A 17,842-nucleotide genomic window follows, 5' to 3' on the forward strand; every position below is an offset into this window, starting at 1 on the left:
TCCTTTTCTCTTGCAACATGGTGCGATTGTGTTTTATTTTTAAATTTTTATCATTCGTGCTTTCTTTCCTGATCGTGCGTGCTAGAGGTTCTTTTTTGTTGTGTACTCTATATAGTGTATGTTCTAATAATAGTCGTATTTTTTCCTGCAGGAGGATGCATCGCCCATGAAATCATTAAATTGGTGACCAGTCAGTACGTACCATTTAACAATATATTAATTTACAACGCCGTTACATCGAATGTGGTAACGTTCACGATGTGAATAATATTTTCTCGTCGTCGTGGTATTCGAATCGTCGACATGTGTATGTTTTACTGTTGTATTTTACGTATAAAAAGGTTCGTTATCGTTATCTCTTACGGATAGGCTTCGACGTTCTCATGCACATGTGTGCGCAACTTACAAAGCTAATGTCTTTCATGAAGGGCATGGTGTGATAACTGGTTCCCAACATATGCGACACTCGTCTCAATTGTTGGCCGGAAGTTGACCTCCTCAAATAGTGCTATCGTAAACTGTCTAAACACGTGTGTTGTTTTATGAAGAAAAAAAAATACTTTGAAAATGATATTCGATTTTTTTTTTTTTTTTTCGTCGAGGTTGGTTGACAATATTGCTTCGCGTTAATAATGGTGGTATAAAAGCAGGTGTACAGGTGCTAATGCGATGTGCCTGTGTGTACTGTGTTGGGTTGGATGGATTGATAAATTAGGGCGGAAATGCTATGCAGGCTGCAGGTATTTTCTAGTCGTTTGAAATGAATCTGTAATGACTGAATTTAGTTTTCGACTTCGTTCGTTGGTTGGTCGGTCTCCTCGGTACGTTATGTGGACGTGTATCGAAGTACATAGGTGGCTTGTATGCAATGACTTGAAATTTTTTTCGTATCGAGGTACAGTTTAGTAGTTGCAACCGGTGCGTGTGGTTGAATTCGAGTTCGAGTTCGAGTTCGTGTTCGTGTGTGAGATTTTTGAAAATTCAACTGCTGCGTGTGGAGTATGAATGGATTTTTGGGTTCGTATTTTTTTTATTGCTTTTCTTGTTTGAATTGCATTTTTAATTTAATTATTTGAGAATTGTGTTTCGATTCGAATTATGTGTGGATTTTTTAAAATTGGAGATAAGTTGAAACGTGTCTCGGTTGAATTGAGGGTTTGCTTAATCGATGGGTTAGCTTCTCAGTCACCCTGAAAAATTGTGCTTTTTTCAAAATTGCTTCGAAGAATTAGTTTTCATTATTTTTTTCATTCGAAATTTCAAGGTTTCTTTTTGCGATTTTAAAAATGGAAATACGTTTTACCCACAGAATAGCTAAAAGTGTCTTACTTTCTATCATTTTTTCAATCAAGTATTAAAATTTAGCATTAAATTCTAATTTTCTTTGATACTTTTGGTTTTTTTGAAAATTTCGGTATTTTTTATGATCTTTATGGACGTGTGACGAAGTAGGTGCCTTGTATGCCATAACTTGATTTTTTTTTCATACCGAGATACAGTTTGGTAGTTGCAATCGGTGTGTGTGAGTTCGTGTGTGAGATTTTTGGAAATTTAACTGATTCATATGAAACACGAATGAATTTTTGGGTTCGTATTTTTTTTTAATATTGCTTTTCACGTTTAAATTTGATTTTTAATTTAGTTAATTGAGAATCGTGTTTCGATTTGAATTATGTGTAGATTTTTTTGTATTGGAGATGAATCCTGAAAAATTGTGCTTTTTTTCAAAATTGTTTCGAAGAAGGGTTATAACTTTTTTCATTCAAAATTTCAGGATTTTTTTGCGTTTTAAAAAATGGAAATAGTTTTACCTTCAGAATAGAGCTAAAAATGCTTTACTTTCTATACCATTTTTTCAATCAAGTATTAAAATTTAGCATTAAATTCTATTTTTCTTTGATAATTTTGATTTTTTTCAAAATTTCGATATTTTTATGATCTGTATAAATGGACGTGTGTCAAAGTAGGTGGCTTGTATGCTATGACTAGGATTTTTTTTCATACCAAGATACAGTTTGGTAGTTGCAATCGGTGCGTGTGGTTGAATTCGAGTTCGTGTTCGTGTTCGTGTGTGAAATTTTTGAAAATTCAACTGATGCATATGGAGTATGAACGGATTTTTGGGTTCGTATTTTTTTTATATTGCTTTGCATGTTTAAAAATATGTATTTGATTTTTAATTTAATTAATTAAGAATTGTGTTTCGATTCGAATTATGTGTGGATTTTTTTGTATTGGAGATGAATGAGTAGAAACGTGTCTCGGTTAATTGAGAGTTTGCTTGTTCGATGGGTTAGCTTCTCAGTCCCGCTGTGAAATTGTGTTTTTTTTTTCAAAATTGTTTCGAAGAAGGTTTTTATGAATTTTTTCATTCGAAATTTCAGGATTTTTTTTGCGTTTTTGAAAATTGAAATTATGAAAATCTTATTTTTGTGTCGAAACTCTTGTTTTTTGCCAGAATAGCCAAAAATGGCTTCCTTTTTACCATTTTTTCAATCAAATTTTAAAATTTAGCAGAAAATTCATTTTTTTTTGATTTTTTAAATTTTTTTAATGATATTTTTTCATTCAGAATTTTGTGTTTTTTTCAAATGGAGAAAGAAAATCCTCATTTTTGTACCAAAACTCTGTTTTTTTTTGCCGAAATGGCGAAAAATGTCTTATTTTCTACCATTTTTTAAAATCAAATTTTGAAATTTAGCATTAAATTCCATTTTCCTTTGATAAATTGATTTTTTTTAAATTTCGGTATTTTTCATTTTTTCATGATCTTTTTTCATTCAGAGTTTTGTATTTTTGTTTTGCTCTTTTATTTAAATGGATAACACACCTAAAGAAATCCATCTCTGAAAGTGCTATTTTATGTGCCAAAATTCTTGTTTTTTGCCGAAATGGCGAAAAATATCTTACTTTTAACCATTTTTAAATCAAATTTTGAAATTCAAAATTAAATTCTATTTTCTTTTCATACCTATGTTTGAATTTTTTTTCATTTTTAAATGATTAAATAAAATGAAAAAAATTTAAATGATATTTTTATTTTTTTCACTCAAAATTTTGTGGGTTTTTTCCGCTCATTTTTTTTAAATTGGAAAAGTGCTCGCTGTCTTTTCTTTGTTGACACATTTCATAGGAAATCTCTCTCTAAAAGTTCTATTTTTGTACAATAATTCTCGTGTTTTGGCCGAAATGGCGAAAAATGTGTTACTTTTTTCCATTTTTTCAGTCAAATTTTGAAATTCAGCATTAAATTTCATTTTTTTTAAAATTTTGGTATTTTTTATATTCAAATTATCTTTTTTCATTCGCCATTTGGTGTTTTTTCGCTCTTTTTTTCGGGATAAGTGTCCCTTCCCTTTTTCTTCTTTTTTGACACATTCGAAGAAGTTCCCCTCTGAAAGTTTTATTTTTTGTACCATTGTTTTTCTGCCGAAATGGCAAAAAAAAATGTCCGACTTTCTTTCTTTTTTGTAATCAAATTGTGAAAAGTATTAATTTTCATTTTTTTTTTCATCTTGTTGTTTTACTCTTGAATTGGAGAGATTTTCTTTTAAAAATCTAGCTTTTTTTTGACAACATTACCAAATAGCCCTCCTCTTTTGACAAAATAACTTCCCGCAGTCTTGCTTTTCTAAATTGTTTTCCATCAAATTTCGATATTTTCCATTAATGGTGTATTCATTTCAGAATTTTAGTATTTTTACGTCTCAGCTCTCTTTGAAAATATGTAGTAAAATATTGATCTGAAAAAAATTTTGTCTTGAGTGAATATGTATTGTATCAACCTACTTTTTACCCCCCCCCCCCCCTCCCCCTCCAAATGAAGGTCCTGCTGGTGCCTAGTTTTTACGTATTGATCTGTTTATTATGTAATATTCCCAATTTGAATTAGGAAAAATAAATATTGTCTCAGTTGATCGGCGAATTTCAGGAATAAAGTACGAAACCATGTGATTTTTTTTTTGTGGACAGTCTCTGCTGTACGCTCATCAAGTTATAGATTGGGCATTTTAATTTCAGCTACACGTTCGTCCATCACTTTTTATTTTTTTATTTATTTTTTGGTCAATTTGCCAGTCTTGTTTTTAATTTGTGTTTAAATAGTCATTTTTTATTTCAATGATTGCAGAAAGTAGGGGATTTTTCTGGTAAAGAAAACACTTACTTTATATTTGATGCATTTTTAAGAAGTCGAACACCTACGAAAAAGTGTTCTTATTTTGTTATTTGGTATTAATTTTTCTCAATTCGAAAGGTATGTAATTCATTTGGTTGGTATGTTGAATATGTATTTGACTAGCTGTTGAGGTGAATCATCGCGTTCGAGCGATATTAGATATTCTCGTTTCACGTTATTCCTGCGCTATTTTTTGGACTGATTTCCCGTTGACTTATCTGGCTTTAATGGTATCTCATTACAAGCGTAGTACATCGTTAATTAAAATGTTCGTCGATAACATGAGTATATATGTATGTATTAGTTTATCGACACGATAACAGAACATGGGGAAAAAATTACATATCAAATATCGTGTGGTAACCTAAAATGTTGTATAATGTACAAGAAGTATATAAAATATTTACAAAATTAGGGGCCTTAATTAGAGATACGAATGAATAGAGGAAGAAATGAGATAATCGAAAAGAATAGTAGAAAAACGTTTAAAATCGTAGATTACACGTTAATTATACATAAGTAAGTACAACGTTATCGGCGACGGATTTCAAATTTTTAGAGGAAAAACAGAGCGAGGAATAGATTTTCGAGTCAGTTTTATTTTTTTCAACTTCGATAACGTGAAGTACATGACGTAATTTTTAAATTTTGATCAGATATTCGAAAGAGGAGAGGGCGAAGTTCGATTCGTCTAAAGTACAATATATTTAACTTGTTACTAGTTTTTTTTTTTTTTGTAGACGAATAGACACACACTAGATTATCTTTCGCCTCCTCTCCTTTCCTCTGCTCATCGGTAAGAAATCCGCATCCGTCGTCGAACGAAAGTTATTTTTGGTACATGAAGTTTAAATATGTATAGAGAAGTGAGTGGAAAAAAATATACATTACAATAACTCTACATAATACGATTCGACCTTTCTCTCTCAAGCTATCCAAGCCACTCGACCAATTCTATCGGTAGACATGGAGGTGCCCACGCCGATAATACTAATGCCCGGCGTCTGTTCCGGGCATACCCCAGGTCAGTCCGGATCGTAGACGCAGTCTATGCGTAAAACCAGAGCTGCTGCGAACAGCGTTATCAGCGTTAGCGACATTAATACCACAGCCAAGATGGTCAGATCTTCCGAAGTGAACAAAGCTTTGAACGAGTTTCGTAACAGTACGCAGTGCAAAATGCAAGCGAAACTCCACAGTAAGGTCAACGAAAACGCAGACGTAATGGTCGGTCCGAGGAATCGCAGGTGAGACCAGGGTGGATCGCAGCTTGGTTGTACGTAGCCTCCGAATCCTCGACTGGTATGAATGCTTCCGGCTGGAGACAGAAAATTGAATTAGAATTTGGAGTTTTTTTTTTTTTTTTTTGAAAAAATTAACAGTCGTATTTTTTGGTTGGATTTTTTTTTACTTTAGATGAAAGTAAGTGATGTTTAATTTTTTTTTTTTGTAATGGTTGAGATAGCTTTTGCTTTTGGACTGGTTTTATATTATGTAGTAGTAATTTCTGATTTAGAGTAGTTTGAAATTCTTCGATCTCTGTAGCCCTCTCTCTCTCTATTTCGTCTGGCTTTTTCAATTTTCTGCATTTTTTTTTTTTTCGAATAGTATTTTCTATTTTACTATACCCACGTAGACGTAGATTTGATATTCACCTGCTGCTGTCACGGTGAGTAATCCGGCAGGCATTCCGATACCTAAATTCATGCTGCTTTTTTCTTCGATAAACGCCACCGTACCCATAACTATGCCAGATATTCCGCAAACGATCTGAAATAACGCAGAGAGGAAGAAATGTAGGTATAATATCATGATGAACTGGCTGAAAAAAACCATATTCGATTCGATTTTCTTTATTATTCTTCTCTCGCCACCTTACCTTGTGGAATTTTTTTTTCTTCTCTATAATAGATAATCTACTCTTTTTTCGAAAGATTTTAATGAATGGGTTTTTTAGGTACTTCGAAGGAGGAGGAGGAGGAGAATGAGGAAATATTACGACGTCGCTCGAATGCTTTTTCTGCCTCTTGCCTCCCCCCCCCCCATCCCCTTGTAATTCTTTCGCGAACCCGCCGCTGCGGTGAAGATTGATCGGTAAAGTTTTCATTTGTACGAGAGAGAGAGAAAAAAGAGAAGATTTTTAGGCGTTAAATTGAATCGAATCGTGTGGATGGTGAAAAGGTGCACCTCCCGTCCCTTCCCTTCTGACCATTGCTCGGGTTATACTTGCGATCGGATGGGCGAAAATTGAGCGATTCTTATATATTTTTATCCTCATACCCCGCAGCGTCATCGTCCTTGAAAATATTATTTCACTAAAGGGTTATAAATTTATATGTATTTTTTTTTCTATCGCGATATGATGACTATATCTTCCGGGTTATTCTTATATCTTAGGCTGCTTCTAGCGTGCTTTTTTTCTCTGCTCTCTCTCTATTTTTTTAGAGCCATTTTTTTAAAAGCTTGGTTTATTGAATTTCTAAGGTTTGATTGCGGATTATTATTACTTGTAAGACGCGTAGTCTGAGCACCACTGCGAATGGGTAGATTTTCTCGCATAATACGGTGTTCTCGTTCGAGCTGAAATCGGCCGATTGCGGTGTGCAGGAACCTTTGCGACGATCGAGACGATTCTGTAATCATAGAGCAGAAAAATGGGAATGGAATTAGTTGATTGTCGATGAGAAGAGCTGTAGACATTATGATCAAGTTGAAATATTGAAATTTAATGTATGGTTGAAATGATGATGGGGGTAGGGAGATGGGGAGGGGACCACTTGTTCGAGTTGGTAGATTTATTCGAGTAAAGAAGTTGATTTATGTATTTCGTCGAAAGCCACGTGATATGGTTGAGAGTTTTGATACGACTGAGATGAAAGAAAAAAAAATCACTCGCCAACAAATTGCTCGAAATTCAACGTGTCATTTTATTGTTGTAATGTGTAGCCTATTTGGTTTAGCTACTTGGTCATTTTTTATTGAAAAATTGAACGAAAAATTCCAAATTGAGTAAATAGAGGAATTTACTTACTTGGTTTACTTGGTAATTTTTTATTGAAACATAGGTTTCAATTGGATTCTCATCAGTTGGGTGCGAAGAAAAATAATTTTTTTGTTAATTTCCTGACCATGCAGTAGTCTATAGGACTACGAGTACATAATATGGATTTTGCGATGTTGACGCTCTACACTTCCAGGCTGTATCTGTTATTAGTGAGTAGGTAGTGGATTTTTACGATAACAAATTCTCGATTTCATCTGTTTATTTTGGAAAGAAAGTTGCCCCTTCAGTTGTCGAGGTAGGTAATTCTTTCATCAGGCATGTACGAAGTGAATGAATTGTCAGTTTGACAGGCTGATTCACTTGCGAATGTTGCCTTTCGTGACCTTTGCTATCTTATCGATGCTGTTTGGAATTTTTCGACCTTTTCGAAAACCACGTCCATCGAATAGTTGTTTCGAATTAAGAAAAAAATCAGAGATGAAGAATATATAGTTGAAATTTTTTAAAAAATCACAATGTCGAGTCTTCGTTAGATTAATCGTTGTCGTATCATTCTTTTTTTTTGTTTTTGACATATTCTTTCAATACGCTCAGCGCGTATATAGCAATAATTGTGGGAGCCACTACCTTCGTGGGTGCCCCTCCACGAATGCGATGCCATTTTTTTTGTCGGACTGGATCCAATCGATCTTCCTTAAAAAGGAAATGTTAAGAGATGATACTTTCAAATAAAACGCAAGGTATAAACCGAAAACACCATTTTATTGAATTGAAACATTAATACGTAAAACTTGAACAGATTTTAAAATGAATTAAAATTATTTAACTGTGAAATAAACTAAAAACTAAACACACGAATCGAGTTTTTTTTTATAGATAACTGATTTTAAAATTCAAGTTTAATTGAACTGAACTAATTAAAAAATTATTTTTTATAAAATATGCATGCAGGCTTATAAATACTAAAATATGGATGGGAAAAAGAATGTTATCAATTTTAATTTTATACAAATTGAAAATAAAGTCGAGTAACCTACATAAGTACCTTTTTTTGTGGGTAGGTAGGTACTTGAAACCCATTTTACATTTATTACCGAAGTCAAACAGCTGTTTCAGCTATCCTCACGCATTCCAAGTGTTTTTTTGAGGACGATTTCGCTTTCTTCAGTCGAGACTGTAGCATTCTGTGGTTCTCATTATCAACAGCGACCCTATCGGCATTTGTATCTTCTGGTAAACAATGCGATTCGTTCACTTACGCGTTAAAATTCGATTCCTTCAGGAGGCTGAGGACACGGGAGGGGGGACATGTTAGCTTTGCGCCATCTTTTTCAGCTACGACGACCAAAGTACGTACTATTTGAAAATAAGCTCTCCTCAACTTCCTTAAGTACATCTACGATCTTCCAGCTTTCAATTATGACTTACGAATACGACCTTTAAGAAGTGAACATGGTGGGAAGGGAAAAAACACAGAGATCTGAGTGATAATGTGAATAAACTTTTTCGAAGTTCCTCTGGAAAAAAATAGTCACTTACGATGTGATAATTTATTTATATGTAACGATGTTGTACTTCTGACACTACATGTCGATTTATCACGATTTCTATACTCTTGAAATTTGTATTCGAGAAAATAAACCGCATTCACTAATACGAGTATATTTAATCAAAATGCAAATGAAAACTAAAATCTATACAGGGTGCAGGGGGAGTGGTGGTACAAACTTCAGATTTGGGTATAACTGGGTATACTTACATGAGAAAAACGTATTTCTGATCTTGGGAATGTGTACCTAGTACTTTGGAAAATAAATAAATTTTGTCATTATAAAGTTTTGTTAAACTTTGCGATTGAAGGTGCTGGAAATATTTTCTTTTTTCAAACTGTTTCTAGCCCCTTCAATTTCGAAGTTGGGCAAAAATTCATAATGACAAAATTTATTTATGTTTCGAAGTGCTACCCATTCCCAAGGTCAAAAATACGTTTTTCTCAATTTTTTTTCAAAGCTCGGTTGCCCCTTAAATTTCGAAGATAGGCAACTCGTCCATCCAACGTTTTGTTTATATTCGAATCTGAAGTTTGTACTACCATTCCCAGGACACCCTGTATATTGCAGTAGCGTTAGCAAGGTTCTCAGGTATGTACAAATGCAACATTTCTATGTACTATGTAGTTACAGGAAAGATGTAATTAAGTACGCCATCAGAGTGATCTATCTCTATTATCAACCATTCGCCATTTAAAGTTTAAAATTCGTGCTTTTATAATAATATGTACCACTAACACTTTGTAGATTAGGAACTTTGAGCTCCGTATTCTACTCTGTAGCACAATTTGTTTCAATGTTTGAGAAAACTGGTTTCTTAATGTTTGTAAAACGTAAGGTCACCTATTTTTGATGCTCTCTTTGAATCGAGCTTATTTTGCTTTTTATGTAGTATGAGTTTTCGAAAAAGTTTTCGCATTACATACGTTTGGTGATGTTCAATAGTACAGTTGTCCAGTCTTCGATTAACATAAATTGTCGTTTATTACAATTAGATGTATAATTAATTTTCTTAAATTTCAATCTCAAGGGAGTAGGGGTAAAGGTATATGCGTAGATTCGGTGAGAGTTATTCTTTCGTATCTCTTTTCTTTACTGCTTGCTTTATTACGCTAAGAGCGTACATCGCGATCGTCACCATTACAGGCACGACTACCTTGGTTGGTGCATAGCCCCAAACCCTGTAATGGTATAGCCTGTACTGGTTGCCACGTCTGGGTCGGTACGAGGAGGGAAGGGATGTGCTTCTATCTCTCTGGTGTCCTTCGTGCTGCTGTGACGGGTATATTTGATTCAATGGTGAGGTGTAGGTACACGTCCTTGACAGGGGGTGATATCTTGGAGTTCATGACCTTCATTGGCTCTAATCCTGGTGCATCGAATCGCGTTTGTTTCTGTGGTTTTCCGCCGTTCCACCAGCTCATTTGGACCTTTTCTATACGTTCCGAAGAAATTCGTAGCATAGATTGGTTTTAATACAGAGGAGTAACGAATGTTAACATTAATTATTAAAATTCCATTCTTAGAATATGTCTCTGTACATCAGCAGACATTTTAAACCTCCGGATCAATAGCTAAGCTTTGCTGCCCAATAACCGCCTCAACGATTCTTCGTTAGTACCCAATCTTGTTTTGCAATATAAATCTAGAACTTTATCAATCACCCGAGGAGCTGATTTCGAATTCAGAACCTGATTCTTTCGTGTATGGTTGTTGAAATCGTTCGTAGACTTGAAAGAAATCTGAGAATGGTTGTGAGGTGGTAATATCTTAATTACGTAACGCATTATAAACGATATTAATATTAATTCTTCAATAGAGACTTCAGTGTGATTTCTTCATACTCTTCTGATGATGAGGAAAACGTTTCTGTTTTGCCAGAATATGAGAATTCAACGAACTCGTCGTTGTTCGCTGATCTATAATACTTATTTTTATTAATTATGATCGTATCAATATTTTTTCTTTGAAAAGCAACAGCAGCTGTTGAAGCGAGGTTGTTTTTCAAATTGTGCTCGTACAACAGAGATTAGATTCTGTTCAAGATAAGATGAGATTTAGAATCTGAGTGGGTAGAAATTTGCATGATTTTTCATGCGACGAATTCTTGCGAAAATCGTGGTGCCAGGTTTTCTCAGAAAATTTCTCGCTGACAGATTTTCTATCGAATGATATTAAATTTACTTACTAACTTAGGTGGTAGTATAGGTACCTGCATTCATTAGTTTTACGTGAAAATTCGTTTTTTTAAAACTGTCGATCTGAATAAATTTTGATCACGCGAAATCGAAAAGTATTAAGTATAATTTTTTTGAATAAAACAACGTAAAATAATAATAATTGTGGGTTACACAGCCTCGAAGAAAAACTCATTCAGGCTTCACAATGGGCGCCAATTTAAAGTATTATGTGGTATAGGTTTCAGAAAACTGAAAAAAATTGAATTGGGAGTTTTACTGAAGGATTGGCGTTTCTCTAGGAGGAGTAACTAGAGAAAATTTAACATTAGACAGGGAATAAGATCGGAAATTAGGAATGAGAACAGGGGTAGAATCTGGATTGGTAGGTATAAGTAGAACAAGAAAACCTACTAAGTAAGTATACCACCTAATATTTGTGAGAAGTATGTATTTGAGGAGAACGTGAGCGTTTTCGAGCAAGAAGGCCGCGGCGATTTTCCTTTGAATTTGGAGTTGATTGCTGCAAGTGCAAGAGGGCGAAGTGGGTCCAGGGCTGGTCTCATTGAGATTGTTTTCCAGGTATAATTTGATCATTTTTTGTTCTAATGAAGAGAAAGTGTCCGGAAGTGGTGCCTGCCTTCATGCTCTTTGAGGTGAAGAGTTTAGTCCACGAAGTACATATATAGGTAGGAACTACTAATTCATGTGGCTGCAAACTGATGGTTGGAGTGGGTGGTCTTGGTGAAGAAGGTGTTGAATTTAGTATATTGTTTCATCTGTGCGCATTGTGCAAATCCAACATATCCTTTCAATCTGATTATTGTGCTAATTTTTCGTAAAATATTGGATCTAGTGTACCAAAGTGTTGCAAGAGCAGCTGGTCAACTTTTTCTCGCATTTGTGTATTTTTTTTCTTAAGATTAGACATTTTAAACGAGCGAAAAAGATGGCGAATTAGTTAACTGAGGACTGTGTGACACCATTGAAAATTCAAATACTATAATTTTATTCGTACAAAAACGAAAAATCGAAAATGGAATTTTGAATATTTACAATGACCAAAATGGTGCAAAATTTTAACCAAAAAAGGAGAGGAGACATATCTCTCGCACAATGTGCTTGTAGACAGCGAAGATTAAATTTGAAAAAATTAAAAAAAGAAAAAAATGAATTTTAAATTGCACAAGAAATTGAAAATTAATCCTCCGTGGGAAAAATCAATAAATTTATCAGATAATTGATGTTTCGAGATATGCAACTCGTACCTGAATCATCTAAAAGATTATTTACTACCATTAACCAATTTGGTCATCTATTCCTGCTTCGAATGAATTTAGTATACTTACTTCTTTCTTTCTCAATTGAAAGATTCTGATTATATAAACTGAGGGATGAAAATAATGTATTAATTTTAATTTAGTAGAATATTAACAATTGTTAAGGGAAAAATTTAATAATTTTTTTGTTGGGGGAGGGGGATATTTTTATGAATAATTTTTAAGCACCTTAAAATTCTGATATGTATGTATATTTGTTTTAGCAAAGGTATTTTTAGAGAAGGGTGTGCTAAGATTGATCCACATCTCATTTTTTAAATGTCTTTCTAATACTTGTTCCTATTAGGTAAACCGTGAGATTACAAATTAACGTCGACATTCTTGCTCGGTCTCTTCTGCTAGGTAGGTACCATGGTACCTACATTTTAGACCTAATCACCTATGTTCTCGTAATTCACACGTTGCGATGAGATTGCGGTTACAGGTACCTCTACCTACCTATTCGTAAATTGCTTATCGAGAATTAGATATTATCGATTATCGATTCGATAGCTACAACAGCCGAAGCTATCGTATATACGAGTACGAGTAAAAGGTGAAAAGGTAGCAGTCTGCTTAATCGAATCGTCGTCTAACGAAAGAGGTAGCTGGCAGAGCAAATAAGAAAGGAAAAAGTCTGCCCCTGGCTTCGACAACGTCGACGTCGACGTCGTCGTCGTCGTTATTCTTTTAGTTTACGAGTTGCCATTGCTGCTGCTGATGTAATAGACTCGTTTGTGATTATCACATCAAACACGAAAATTTGTCGTCGACCGGATACCAATCAAAGCTAAAGTAACTTTATAAAGGATTACAGTACGAAAGAAGCGAAGGATACGAGTAAAGGATAGACAGATACGACGCTGGTGTCGAGCTGGGGGATGGGGAAAGAGGCCGAAGGGTGGCACGGAGAGGTTGCTGCGGATATCCGAATTTTGCGCCGCAATGAAATGTCGTCGTCGTCGTCGTCGTCATCGTGTCGTATTTACCGTTCGAATTAAAATATCAAGAGATGACGACGTCGCGTTTTCGCTAGGTCGGTTTTACTCGTATCAGTGTTTGGTAGAATTATCAAGGAGGACTTTGACCTACTCGTATTATTATTACTGGGTATTTGTGAAAATTCTAGGGGGTTTTCTTACTGTTTTGGAAACGTATGATACTGACGAGTTGATTTGGTGTGATGATTCTCAAGTCTTTTGAGTGATCTATGATTTTTCTGTCTTCGTTGATGATAATTTTACCATAGGTTGAATGGTGTGCTCATCTGTCATAGTTTTTTTTTTTTTTTTACTAAATTTTGGATAATGGAATGGCAAATTGGTATAGAATCTGTCGAATTTAGTTAGATGCTAATTCAAATTGATCTTCGCTAGTACAACATTGCATAAAAACATCGCGAAAATGAGTCCGAAAATTAATTATGTACGATGAGAGAGTTGAAATTAAATTTTAAAAAAAATAGTTTGTCCGATTTTTCGATCATTTTCACGATAATATTCTCACCAAAAAATTGGAATTTATTCATTTCTTCTGTTTAATTTAGAATAATCACGTTTGAAATGGTTTTTATGTGCGATATTTCATAAAACATCGAGCAATGACTCCTGAATTCGATCCATTTGAAGTTTGAGTTTGAAGGTGTTAATTTGAGATGCGTTGGATGGGGTTTGGGGGGGGGGGAATTGGTTCCTGGATCTCAAAATTCGTTTTTTTTGAGTTCATCTTCGAAGAAAGTAGTCGACGATACCATCGAAGCTTCAGCTGATTGACGAGGATTAAAAACTACCGTTGAATTTTAAGTGCAAAACTGATTTGCCATAATTTCCGTATGTAACTGTCAGCTGTTTGTTTAGTTATCGAAGCTTTTGAAGAACGTACTAGAGATCGAAAGAAAGTTACAACCATTAACACGACATTATATCGATGAAATCAACGACGAATGACTGTAAAACTTTGTAAAATTTTAGACCATGGATCTTTACTGAGACGGTGTACTAAATAACCAAATTTAATACCTTACTTTCGTCTAGTATTGCTGATACGTTGCTGATGGCAATTTTTCTAAAAGATAGCTAATCCTTCATTCTTTACTTCTGCGGCGTTATCTTCGATGGCATTATTGCCTGCGATCTCGTTTACTTGAATGAGTGCTGCCATTGCTGTTTTTAATTCGCAATGCAGTATGTTCATAAGAACGAAAAGAAAGTGAGAAAAAACAAATGTCTCTGTCTGTATACATACAACTCAGACGAATGTAAAAATATGAGATACCTAGTTACCTACCGAAACCTATTAAATTTATGCTAGGTATAAGTAGGTTGCTATCTACATACATATTATTATACATATTTACTCGCTGAAATTTATTTTCAGTTTTTTTTTTTTTTTCAATCAATTTGCCAAGTTGTTAAGTTGGTGATGCTGTTGATTTAATTTATCAACTCCGGGTAAATAGCCGTTCACAATGTGTAACTATATTGGCTTAACATTTTGCGAAATTACGAATAGGATAAATTTACATGTACGCAAGTGTGTGATAATTCAGTATCAACGGAAAAGTGATGATTAGCATAAAGATTTTTTACTGAATATGTAAGTGGAGAAACTTAGTTAAAGTTGAACAATTCTGGAACTAGTCATGTCTGTGCACTTTTTGCGACTGCCCCCCCCCCCACCGTGGAGATTATTCATCAGTAGTAGATATCAAATTCAAGATACGTAGACGTACTATATGGTTCATCAAAGTCATCAATAAAATCATCTTCTTGACTTAAACTTGAACGAATTTTTTCTATCCCAATTTAAAAATGATGTTTTCGTGCCTCGCAAATTGTAAATATTCAAAAGTGTTCGTCCTCACTTGGCTCGAGCAAAAAATATCTTATTCTCTCTTTTTAAAAAGATCAAAAGTCAAAAAAAAAGAACAACAAAAATAAACGAAGACAGGTGCGAATTTTTGATTTGGGATTTCAGTACCGCTTTCAACCATGATTCTCGAAAATTGAATGATATTTTTAAAAAAAATATAAAACGTACTCGTATGTCTCGTATTATAAAAATTTCAAGATTAACCTCCTAACAGATCGAATGGTACCATAAATTGATTTAAAAATCCGCCTAATTTAGCAACATTTTGCAAAAATTTCTTGAAAATTTGTTAAAACGTCGTAAAAATAGTTTAAATTGGTTGAAAATCGATAAAACATTGTAGTTAAAATTTAAGCAAAATGACTGTCTAGTTTTGAAAAAAAAAAAAAAATGAGAAAAATTTCGAAAAATTAAATTTGATGTAGGGTACTTTTAGTCAGATAATGACGTCATCAACTCTGAAATTGTGAATAATCCTGACCTATAGGTAATGGAATTCTTGCTTCAAAACATTTTTTCCCGTGATCAGCGCGAAAAAAATCTACAAAAAAACATTCATCGAAGTGGAATTTTAAGCCTATGTAATTATAATATAAGAAAAAGGTCATCCAGATGTCATCAAAAGGTCATCTTTTTTCATTTTTTCGATTTAGCAGATAGTTGCCTTGCAGTTTCGAAAAAGGTTATTTACAGCAGTGGCGAATGTTTCGGGATTTTCATTCGTTGTCGATATTACGTTTAAAATGTGATCGTATTCGGTATCATTGGTTTCATAATTATGCTTGGTCATCATGAAAGAGAGTATTAAATTTCACCTATAGTGTCATTTATAAAAATCAAGCTGTATGTTTTACCTAACTTATCGCATTTACAGCTGTTCTATTCTGTTGAATATTCTTGATTTGATTATCCTCTTCAAATAAATTTTCTCGGTTGTATTCCCAATCATTTTCGAGTATTTTTCACAAAAATAGTCTTCAACATTTTCAACTCGTAGTATTGTTTGGTGAATTTTGTTTGAATAATGCGTTTCCCTTAAAATTCAGACAGGAATGTCACATTGTACATAATTCATCAAACCGATATCAATCTTTTTTTTTTTCTTTTTGAAGTATCCAACATGATGAAGCAGATATTAAGGGGTTCAGTTGGTTCACTTCTTGTATTTCTATGCTAACAAAAAAAAAAAAAAAAAGAAAAAAAAAGAAACAGCTGCAGTTTCAAAAATTGGAAAATCAGCTCCGAGGGCAATAATCGCTTCTCAAGATTTCAAATGAATTTCTTGTATAGCTTAGTCATGCTTCTAGAATTCACAGCAAGTAAGATTACTTACTTATTCTGAGAAAATCCCTCCCATTTATTTATTCAGTTGGTTCACTTCTTGTATTTCTCTGCTAACAAAAAAAAAAAAAAAACAACAACAAAAGAATCAGCTGCAGTTCCAAAAATTGGAAAATCAGCTCCGAGGGCAATAATCGCTTCTCAAGATTTCAAATGAATTTCTTGTATAGCTTAGTCATGCTTCTAGAATTCACAGCAAGTAAGATTACTTACTTGTTCTGAGAAAATCCCTCCCATTTATTTATCACGTGCTTTTCGTAAGTGAATCCACTCCAGATATTAGTCTATAAATAATTACTGTTTCTGCGGTTATTTCTGTGCTTATATACATTATTTATCTGTTGCGAGTTGTCATCTCGTATAAGTATGTGAAAATGAATAATCAACATTTTATCAAACTTTATGGTTCAAGTACTTAGAACTAAGATGCTACCAAAAATGTATCATGTCATTTGAATCCTCGAATGAATTAAAAACCATACCGCGTGAAATATTGAAAATGTAAAACTGATTCGCTATGATCTCCGTAGTATCGTCAGCTGTTTGTTGAGTTATCGAAGCTTTGGAAGAGCCTACGAAAGATCGAAAGAAAGTTACAACCATTCATACGACATTATCGATGAAATCAACGACTAATGACTGGAAAACTTTGTAAACTTTTAGACCATAAATCGTTACTGAGACGGTTAGGACCAAGAGGACCAAAAAAAAATACCTTACTTTCGTATTCGTATCACGCATACCTACGTGTTCGCATCATCGACTAAGTCGACGGTTCGCATATGATTTTGAATTCATATGCACTTCATTGGAAAAAAAGGGAATGCCTAACAAAAGCTTCGTAACTAAATAGTTTGTATATTGAATAACTAGCTCAAGTAATTGTTAAAGATTAACTCGATCATATGTAGGAAGTTGTTGACGACATGATTTTTTTCAAAAAAAAATTAGATTAATTTTATTTTCAACGAAACAAAGTAGCTGGTCAATCACGAATGTGATCGTTATACCTACTTTGTTGTAGTCTGTGAACGAATGAAAAAATATGAGGTACCTGCAAAAACCTATGAAATTTATTCCAGGTACCACTAGGTACATTTTGCGAAATTACGATTAGGATAGATTTACATTTGAATATTATGTAACAAGTCCTCATATTATAATGCACTTTGAAATGGGTACTACGCCTCCTCCTTGAGAAGATGATTCATCAGTATGTAATATCAATAATTCAAGGTGTTACTGGTCATCAAAGTTATATAAAAATACCATCCTTTTGGAGCGTAGGTGACACGTAAATAAATACGTACATACTCGTATATTCGGACGCGCAATTAACTGAAAAATAATAGAAATCTCGCAAATTTACCAAAACAGATCACCTTCCGATCTTTTTTAAACAA

General features: G+C 33.9%; 2 protein-coding genes across 6 annotated transcripts in view; one reads left to right on the forward strand and one right to left on the reverse strand.

The window, feature by feature from the left end:
* APP-BP1 (Nedd8-activating enzyme E1 regulatory subunit APP-BP1) overlaps positions 1-17,842 on the forward strand; it is a 323,180-nt gene that overhangs the window by 6,888 nt on the left and 298,450 nt on the right. For 4 of the 5 annotated variants that reach the window (XR_010557430.1, XR_010557431.1, XR_010557432.1 and 1 more), the window contains exon 10: positions 152-194. Coding sequence is in view for 2 of the 5 variants with exons in the window: in XM_065354219.1 (XP_065210291.1) it covers positions 152-194 (43 nt within the window). In the remaining 3 variants the exon portion in view is untranslated. Of the gene's footprint in view, positions 1-151; positions 1,665-17,842 lie in introns of those variants that run through there. The other variant, XM_065354220.1, reaches the window with a different exon arrangement.
* LOC135838548 (uncharacterized) overlaps positions 4,455-17,842 on the reverse strand; it is a 228,217-nt gene continuing 214,829 nt past the window's right edge. Inside the window, exons 2-4 of the mRNA XM_065354227.1 lie at positions 6,685-6,810; positions 5,833-5,947; positions 4,455-5,495 (exon numbers count right to left, since the gene is read on the reverse strand). Coding sequence (XP_065210299.1) covers positions 5,203-5,495; positions 5,833-5,947; positions 6,685-6,810 — 534 coding nt within the window. The 3' untranslated portion in view covers positions 4,455-5,202. The remainder of the gene's footprint in view (positions 5,496-5,832; positions 5,948-6,684; positions 6,811-17,842) is intronic.

Source organism: Planococcus citri, chromosome 3, assembly GCF_950023065.1.
Source record: "Planococcus citri chromosome 3, ihPlaCitr1.1, whole genome shotgun sequence".
Taxonomy (NCBI): Eukaryota; Metazoa; Arthropoda; class Insecta; order Hemiptera; family Pseudococcidae; genus Planococcus; species Planococcus citri.